Below are 9,549 nucleotides of genomic sequence, written 5' to 3' on the forward strand. Positions count from 1 at the left end.
CTCCACACTCAGTGTGAGTGTTTAGCCCGCACCACATGACTACACAGCTAATTACTTAGAAGTGGTCGTACGCTGGCATGTGGGAAGAGGCCCTGTTAGACCTAAGGTGGTCAGAGGAAACAGCAAACTGGAGCTAAGAAGGGAGTGATAAGAAAGGTGGGACGACTGTCCAGCTGGCGGCCCGTCCAGCTGGCGGCCCCTGCTCCCCTACTCAGACCATCAGGGAGCTAAAGAGCAAGTTTCATGGGCACCCCAGGAAAATGGCTGGTGTTGCTATTTCAGAAAATTGCACCTAGCAACCTGGCTGCTTAATCACTCAGCTGAGCCCCTGAGAACTATTGCTGTGTCTCAACCCTCTGTCTATCCCTCCGCCTTCCAGGCAACACCCCTACTCTTGTCTGATGCTCTATCTCCTTCCACCTCTCTATCCACCCACCCATCACTCTTGACGAGGGAACAGCATTTAATCCCCTTACCTCCCCCAGTTAACATGGGAATTAAGACTACACAGACGTGAAATATGTGGAAATGCTTTGCAAACTCGAAAGCCTTCTTTAAATGTACCAGGTTTTGAGGAAGCTCCCTACCAGAGTGCCTATGGAAAATGAAAACCCCTCAAATGGACGGCTCCAGTCAGTGCTGCAGGATGGGCCGGGTGACGGGCCAGGCAATGGGGAGCACTGCGCTCCTCCCCTTCCCCACTGGGACCTAGGACGCCAGGTGTGGGGAAAAAAAAAAAAAAAGGAAGATGTAGGGGGGGGTTCGGAGGGGGGCAAATAAACCATCAAAGTCTGGGTAATGTAAAGAGAACTTAGCCTGTCCTTACCGCCCATGCGTCTCTCTCAGGCCCACTGTGATTCAGACAGCCTCCAAAACCCACCACAATGGCCAAGCAGACACAAGAGCCCCACAGAACAAAACCACAATGCAGGGCGAACCCTCCAGGGAGGCAGTGTGGTTGGTCTATCCATTCTCAAGAGAGGATCCACTTTCAGAAGAAAGCAGAGAGGAACAAAGAGCACTTAAACCCTTAGCCCCTCTGCAATCCCCCCCCCATCCCCCTCAGGGGCAAGGAGCGAGGCCGGCTCCAAGGAACTGTGATAGAAAGAATGCCAAGCAGCACAGGGCGTCCCCATCCACGTCTCATCTCGACCTCTGCTCACACCCGCTCTGGCCATTCCCTGTCCACCGCCTCCTCCTAACTGGCTTCCCCAGCACCTTCTCTGGCAACTTGAGATGAAAGCGATGGCTCCCACTTATTGGGCTCCCAGGTGCCAAGCACTGTGCTGGGTGCTTCCTGTATTATTTCTGACCCTTTCAACTCTGCAAGATGGATATTGTGACCACCATTTACAAACGGGAAAACTGAGGCAGGCCCCCAGGCCACACAGCTCCTGAGTGTCCAGCTGGCTAAAAGCTCACGTTCTTTCCACTCTATCCCACTAGATAACAGAGAAGTAAGAGGAATAAAGTGCTGTTCTGAGAAAATTAATCTGGTCTCTCCCATTCCAGCCCTTGCTATTCAAAGGGCAGCTTTCATCATGTCTCTCCATTATCTACAGAATTGAGTCCCCAAAGTCGGCATTTAAGCTTCGTTACGATCCACTCTTGCAGTCTTATTCCCCAGTTCCCAGACTCAAATCCTTCCTACCAGCCAGCCAGGCCCACCTCGCCTCATTGCCCACATTTCTGTCTGGAAAGGTTTCCTTTCTCTATGGGCAACACGAATTCCTTCAACCAAGCACGGACTGGGGAGGACTGCATGCCAGGGCCTGGGCTAGGTGCTGGGGACACAACAGCCAGCACAGGGAGGACCCACTGCCACAGAGCTCAGAGTCTGCCCTCCGTGTGAGGCGTGAGCCTTTGGCGCCCCACAGCCTGGCGTTTGCCCGAATCCACAGCACTCAGTGTTTGCCGCTCATTCGGCACTCGGCCATTCCCCCAACTTATATGCCAGTTCTGCTTTAAATCTTCCTCTGTAATGTGTTTATTTCTGTGGGAAAAGTGCACTCCAGGTTCCAAACAGCATTATAAATGGCAATTAGGTGCCAGGCCAGCCCACAGAAGCCTATTAAATATATAATGTAGACTCTAAATACGCACATGAAAAGCTCTGCAGGAGAGACGGGCAAACATCTCCAGCTTCCTGCACCTCCGCCCACCAGGTTCTGAGCTTCAAGCCACCATCAGGGGAAGAGGCCCCAGCAGTGGCTTTGGAGGAGGGAAGCAGGTGGGGGGCCTGGGATGACAGAGATGGAGTGGGAAGAACCCTGATGTATAATCAGGAGCCTGGCTCTAATCCCAGCTCTGCCTTTAGAATCGGGGTGGCCTTGAGTGAGTCCCTTCCCTCTCGAAGCCTCACTTTTCTTTTACAAAATGAGAGAGCTGGGTTGGATCAGTAGTTCTCAGACTTTTGAATCTCACAGCTCGGCAGGATATATTTTAATATATATGTATACATGTATATGTTTAAATATAATGTATAATGTGATATATATGTATATATGTATATATATATATGTGTGTGTATATATATGGTAGCAAGAAAAGACTTTTAAAAAATCCCAATATACCATCACAACTTTTATTTTTCAAAAGGATACTGCAAACCACTCCCTATCCCCAAATATGGACATCATCTCGAGAATTAACAAGTTTTTAAACTGAAAATATTTGGATTCATGAAAAAAACCATTCACCATTGTAATTTTTCCCACTTGTCTGTGGACCAGTGAAAACGTCACCACAGCCCAGCTCCGCGACTTGGCCAGCGGCAGCAGGGAGCCGAGCCGGACAGCAGGAGGGGTCAGTCAGCCACGGCCTGAGGACAGAACAGCTCGGCCTCCTGCGCTGCAGGCCCTGAGGGCAGAGACACCCAGCCAGGAAGGGCTGGAAGCCACTCGTCCCAAGTGCTGACTGGGACTCCTTCCCCCCCAATATTCCTCTGGGAGGCTGAGGCCCCCAAAAGAACCTTTCCAAAAATGTTCCCTTATTAGCTTTTCTGAGCAAAAACTAATATATATTCATGTACAACGCTAGGAAAACGCAGAGAAGCATAAGCAAAGAAGTAAGCAACTCCGCCTTCCAGACCAACCACTGTTCCTTTGGCTGCACTGCTAATTCCTCCCACACGTACGTACGTAGCCATCTTCAGCCACCTGGGATTAGGTTCTGCCTCTGCCTTTCCCCTTCTCGTCACACCAGAAAACTTTCCCATACCCTTAGACATCCTTCATTCGCATCACAGAATATCTCCATAATACACATAGCATTCTAGTAAATCATAAATTGTCTTCATAAACAGGACTTCCCATGGTATGGACAGGGCCAAAAGTCATTTAACCATGCCACTGTTGTTGAGCAGGTATGCTATTTCCATATTTTTGCTATTAAAAACATGTGGTGGGTGTCCATGAAACTCCATAGACTCCTTTATACTTCTTTATATGGCGCAGGTCACAGTCCAGTGCGCTGTGCACATATCAGCCCTCAGTAAATATTGAGTGAACAAAGAAACTCGATCCACTCCCGGGACCTGGAAGCCCGTACCAGAGGGACACAGAGTTTAGATTGACAGAAGCCCACCCTCCTGTCCACCAGCCACTCCCCGCTGACGGTACACCTGTGCCTCACACCTGCTAAGCCAAGGGCTTAGGGGAAGGAGAAAACGGCAATTCCTGGCTGAGGATCCCCAGGTTCTCGTGTTCTCAGCTAATCTAACCGCTCTTCTGAACCCCTGGGTGGAGGGCACCTGCAGACCTCAGCGGCTGACTCCCACACGCCCTCCAGACTGCTCACCCACTGCCTCTGGAAAGCCATGGCTAACCCTCCCTCTGAATGAATGGAGGGCTCCCCTTCAGGGGAGGCTCCCAGCCCTTCGGATATTAGTCTTCCCTGTTCCGTCTTAATTTGCTCACAGGACTGACTCCTCTGCCCACCCACGGCAACACAGGATGGCAGGGACAATGTGGAGTTTGCTCTCCACCCAAAATCCAACCCAGCGCCCAACAATGTGGTTGATAAATATTTGTTGAATGAAACTTCTTTCCAGTCACATTCCCAAGCCCTTTATTTTCACAGGAGGGAGGGGGAAAGGAAGAAGGCAGGAAAGCAGGACCTCCTGTAACAGCCCAAGGGCAAAGGCCTGAGAGGAAATCGCACCGGAGATGGTCCCCTCTGCACCCTCCCGGGGTCCTGCCTGGCCCAGAGGCCGGCCAGGGCCAGCCGGCTCCAGGGAACAGAATACAAGCGATCGTCAAGCACACAGAGACACTGGTGAAGGGACTCTGCCCCACGCCAGCCTGGTTCTCGCCCAGAGGGAGAATGGTCAGACTAGGGGGACAGGGAGCTTCCTTCCCACCTCCTTCCAGACAACCAGGAGAAGGGCCACACCCCACTGGGGATCCCACAAGGGCAAGGCATTGGGAGATGGAAGTATTGAAACCAATTCAATCCACACGATTTTTCCCCCTCATGTTTGCCCAGCATCCTTGCCACACCCTAAAGGGGAGGGAAAAAAAAACACAAAAACTTGAAAAATGTGGGTTGGAGAGGGTGCCAGCAGCAGGAAGTTCCTTGAAACTTCAGGGGGAAAAAGAAGCCAAGATGGTCTTAAAATAGGGAGACCAGAAGTCATGGGAAAATGTGGAAAGAGGCCCTCACATTATCCCATCACACATCCACAGGAACACCAAGGCCAACCCTGGCAGCTCTGGACCCTGTGGGCACACCCATTCAGACCTCTCCCGGAGAAGTCTTGGAGGCCCAGCACCCGGGACCACCCCTCCTCCACTCTTGTACGATTTTGCAGTTTACAGAGCTTCCTCCTCGGATTTCTCATCCGACCCCCGGGGCAACCTTGCGAGGTTGGGTATCTTTATCGTCCCCATTTCAAGGATGAGGAGACTAAATCAGATGCATGAAATGATTCATGAAACGATACACGCGTCACACAGCCAGAAAGTGGCTGAGGTTGGGGCCAGCCTCATTGGGGGGTCGGGGGGGGGAGGGGCAGAACCCTCCGCGGGCGGGGACCAGGTGTGGACCGGCGGTTTCCCAGCCGCCCGGGGTGGACACCAAGAACCGGGTGACCCTCACACGAGGTTTCCGGCAGCGCGGGTGGAAAGCACCCCTTTCCCACACGGCACTCACACAGGTGCAGGGCCGGAGTCTGGGGCGCGGCGCACCCTCCCCCAACCCGCGGGCGTCCCGCCCCAGCCGGCGGCCGCCCCCAGACCCGCACCCCCGCAAAGTTGTGTCCCCCGCGCTAATACCCTGCGAGGGATCGCCCAGCGCCTTCGGGCTCCCTCCAGCCCCCGTGGCCCGGAGCGCTCTGAGGGGAGGACACGAGGGGGGGGGGGAGCCACCGGTCCCCGCCGGCCTGGGACACACGCCCCTACCCCAGTGGCAGGAGGCATCTCCCCGCGCGTCCAGGATGGGCCGGCAGTAGGGCGCGCGGACCCGCACGCCGGGCGCACGTGCTGGCCCCGGCCCGGACCCCGGTGCCAAAGCCTCACCCAGATCGCCAGCAGCAGCAGCAGCCACGCCGACCCGGCCCGCGCCATCCCAGCCGCCGCTGCCCTCGGCCGGCTCCGGTCTCCACTTGGGCTCCCGCGCCCGCAGCTCCGCCGGGTCCAAATGCCACCGCCACTTCCCAACGGCACCCCGCCTCCGAGTTCCCGGTGCCACGTCTGCCAAAGCATGCGCACCCGGCGGGGAGAGGCGTCCAGGAAGAAGTGCTTGCTGGGAGCTGTAGTTTGCAGCAGGGCTGGGCTGTAAGACCCGTAGGTGTGAAGTTGGCCCCGAGGCCAAGTAGGAGCTTGTGTGGATTGTGAAATGGCAAGGTCCGGGAAGGCAGTTAATGTGGGACATTACTCTGTGCCTAGAACTTTAGAAACGGCCTCATTCAGCTCACAGAGGTAACTCCCCCCCCTCCCCCCACTTTGAGGATGAAGAGTCAGCCTAGAGTCATTAAGCAGAACACAAAGTCTGCAAAAGGCAGGGTCCAGTGCTGCTTGTAGAGGATCCCCAAAGCCCTCTTCCCTGCCTCCCAGGCTTCCGCCTAACTTTTCTTTCTTTCTTCCTTTCTTTCTTTCTTTCTTTCTTTCTTTCTTTCTTTCTTTCTTTCTTTCTTCTTTCTTTCTTTCTTTCTTTCTTTCTTCTTTCTTTCTTTTTTTCATTTGGAAAATACTTTATTGAGCTGTTGGAACACAGTTTGGCAGCTCCTCAGAAAGTTAAACATATGACCCAGCAATTCCATTCCTGCATATATACCCAAATGAACTGAAAACAGGTTTTCAAACAAACATTTGTACATCGATGTTCATAGCAGCATTATTCACAATAGCCAAGAGGTGGAAACAACCACCCACTGAGGGATATATGTCTAAACAACATGGGGATATCCATACAATAGAATATTTTCCAGCCATGCTACACTGTGGATAAAAAACAAGAATATTATGCTATTAAAATGTTATGCTAAAAAGAAGCCAGACACAAGATCACATATTGTATGATTACATGTTTGTAAACCATCTAGAAATGGGTAAATTCATAGGTACAGAAGGCATATTAGTGGTTTCCTGGGGTTGGGGGAGGAGAGAATGGGAACACTGCTCAGTGGGTAGATCTCCTTTGGGGGTGATGAAAATACTTTGGAATTAGACAGAGGTGATGGTTGCACAACATCGTGAATGTACTAAATGTCACTGAACTATACATTTAAAAATGGTTAATTCTATGTCATGTGAAGTTTACTTCAATTGAAACATTCAAAAAACTCATATTGAGCTTATTCCATATGCTAAAACATTCCTACATTCAATCAGTTATTCATTCTAGAACATTTATTGAACACCTACTGCATCCTGAGGCTCAAGATGTATAGTAATAAGATGGACAAGGAAGTGCACAGTCTATGGTTGTTAGGTAATACCTGAAAAGTCCAAAGGTCAAAACCTAGAAGTCATTCTTGACTCACCCTCACTTCTCAGCAGGCCCACCCAACCCATCACCACATTCTGTCAGTTCTACTTCCAAAATCTCTTCTGCCCCCTCCTGAATCCAAGTCACTTCATGTCTCCCTGAGGCAAGGGTAAAATCTCACAAAGCATTTGCCTGCTTCTTCTTCCCTGCACCCCAAATGATACATTTGTTAATGTCACTTGGACGTTGGTTATCACTCCCCTAAAACCCTACAATGGCTTCCCATTGCTCTCTCCAACTCCTCCCCGTGACCTGTGAGCCCAACATGGTATGGACCTGGCCCTCTAGACCTCATCGCTGCCTCTCCTCTGGCCTTGTCCACTCAGATCCAGTCACACAGACAGTTATTTCCTGTCTTCACACTCCACCTCCCCCCCAAGCTGCCTGCACTTCAGGACTAGTATTCTTCCTATTCTCTCTGCATCAACACTTTCTTGGCCCTTGGTCTGACTGGCACCTTCTTCTAATCCTCCAGGACTCTCTGTATGTCGCCTTTCAGAGAGGCCCTTCAGAGCAATCCATCAAAAGGAAAGTTTACTCTCCCAAGTTCCATTCATTCCTTACCCAGCGCTTAACCACAGTAAGTCTGTAATTACTTACTTAGCTGTGTGTGTTCATTGCCTGCTGCTACAACTGGAATTTAAGCTTTACATCATTCTTGTTTGTCACCTAACTTTAGGGCCTAGCACCTGCCTGAACCTCGGGTGGTTCTCCGTGTTGTTTTTGATGAACAATTGAAAGATTGGATGAGGCGATGTGTTGGGGAGTTTCAGAAATTCCCGAGGCAGGTTTGGGATGGGCTTCCTCAGCATGCTGTGCTCTGCAACCTCCAGCTCATGGTCTGCATATGGAAAAGTGGGACTTTCAGCTCCTCTCTGTTTCTCATCTGTAAAATGAAATGGCCAGTGAGGCTGTAGAGTAACTGTATTTCCTACATTGCTGATGGGAGTGTATATTGGTTCAACCACTTTGGACAATGGTACCTGTGCAAAATATATACACACCTGTTTATAGCAGCTTTATTCATAGTAGCTATTACGGACTGAATTGTGTCTCCTCCAAAGCTCTTACATTGAAGCCCTAGTCCCTCAGAATGTGGCTGTAGTTGGAGATGAGGCTTTTAAAGAAGTAATTAAGGTTAAATGAGGTAATTGGGGTGAACCCTAATCTAATGTGACTAGTGTCCTTATTAAAAGAGGACATTAGGACACACACCATATGAGAAGGAAAAACCATATGAAAACACAGAGAGAAGATACAAGCCAAGGAGAGAGGTCCTCAGAAGAAACCAGCCCTGCCGACACCTTGATCTTGGACTTCTAGCTTCCAGAATCATGAGAAAATAAATTTCTGTCGTCTAAGTCACCCCATCTGTGGTATTTTATTATGGCAGCCCTAACAAACTAAATCAGTAGCCAAAACTGGAAACAATCCAAATGTTCTTAAAAAGAAAGATAGATAAATATCATATTCTGCAATTAAAAAAAAAAAGCCACTACCGATACACACAATATGGATGAATCTCAAAACCATGATGTTGAGCCAAAGCAGTCAAACACAAAAAAGTATGTATAATGTATTATTCCATTTACCTCAAGTTCAAGATCAGGCAAGCATGATCTATGGTGACACACAAAAACTAGGGGTTGTCATGGTGGCAGAGGTGAGAGGAGGAAGAGAGATCAATAGGGGAAAAGTATGAACAAACTTTCTGGGTGTTCAGTGTAGAAATATTCTATATCTTGATTCAATGATGATTACATAACAGTCTATATATGTCAAAATTAACATAATTATTGAGCTGAATCATTTGAACTATGTGCTAAGATTTGTATACTTTACTGTATGTACATCACATCTCAATGTTTCAAAAGTCCCCAAACTGAAGGGTAGGGTGAATCAACTAATCTACAGGTTCCTTTGTAACTCTTGTCTCTTCTCAGTCCAACACTGGCTAAATCCGGAGGAGGGCTGACCTCTGCAGAAATCTAACAGCCAAAAGGGGAAAGCGTCGGGGAGCGGAAGGAAGGAAGGAAGCCATGGGCCTGTGAGCCAGAGAACCAGAGGAAAAGGGACTGAGAGGGAAATAAAAATTGCCAAGAAAACAGGCCATTTCGTTCTGCAATTGAAAGCAGCTAAAATAGGATTTATGGCCCTCCTGGGAATGCTTAACAATTCTAAGCGTCACTCTCCTGGAAATATGAGGGGAACAGCACAGGGCAAGTGCTGTCCCTCCACATTCCAGCCCTCAGTGGGCACCATCCATTTCCCAGCAGCAGCCCGCAGGGCCAGGCCAGAGAAACTCCTTGTTCTGTGGTTTACTGTGAATTGTGTCACCGCCTAATACTTGTGTAGCCAGTTTCTCTCCGCCATCTGGGCTGGGATGAGGACTGGCACCATGATCATTTTCTGACATTCAGAGGTGGATGAGAATTGGCCAAACAAAATAGGAGCCAAAGAAGCCAGACACAAAGGAGTGTATTCTGTATGATCCCAAGGTACAAAAATGGCAAAAGTTATCTATTTTGTTAGAAGTCGGGCAGTGGCTACCTTGAGTGAAGG

General features: G+C 49.8%; 1 protein-coding gene across 1 annotated transcript in view; it reads right to left on the minus strand.

Moving 5' to 3' along the window:
* The window catches only part of PDIA5 (protein disulfide isomerase family A member 5), a gene marked incomplete at its 5' end in the record, with an annotated part of 83,635 nt that extends 77,933 nt beyond the window's left edge, over positions 1 to 5,702 (minus strand). Inside the window, one exon of the mRNA XM_079762150.1 lies at positions 5,517 to 5,702. Coding sequence (XP_079618276.1) covers positions 5,517 to 5,702 — 186 coding nt within the window. The remainder of the gene's footprint in view (positions 1 to 5,516) is intronic.
* Positions 5,703 to 9,549: the final 3,847 nt, after the last annotated feature.

Source organism: Cnephaeus nilssonii (genome assembly GCF_951640355.1).
Source record: "Cnephaeus nilssonii genome assembly, chromosome: 3".
NCBI lineage: Eukaryota > Metazoa > Chordata > Mammalia > Chiroptera > Vespertilionidae > Cnephaeus > Cnephaeus nilssonii.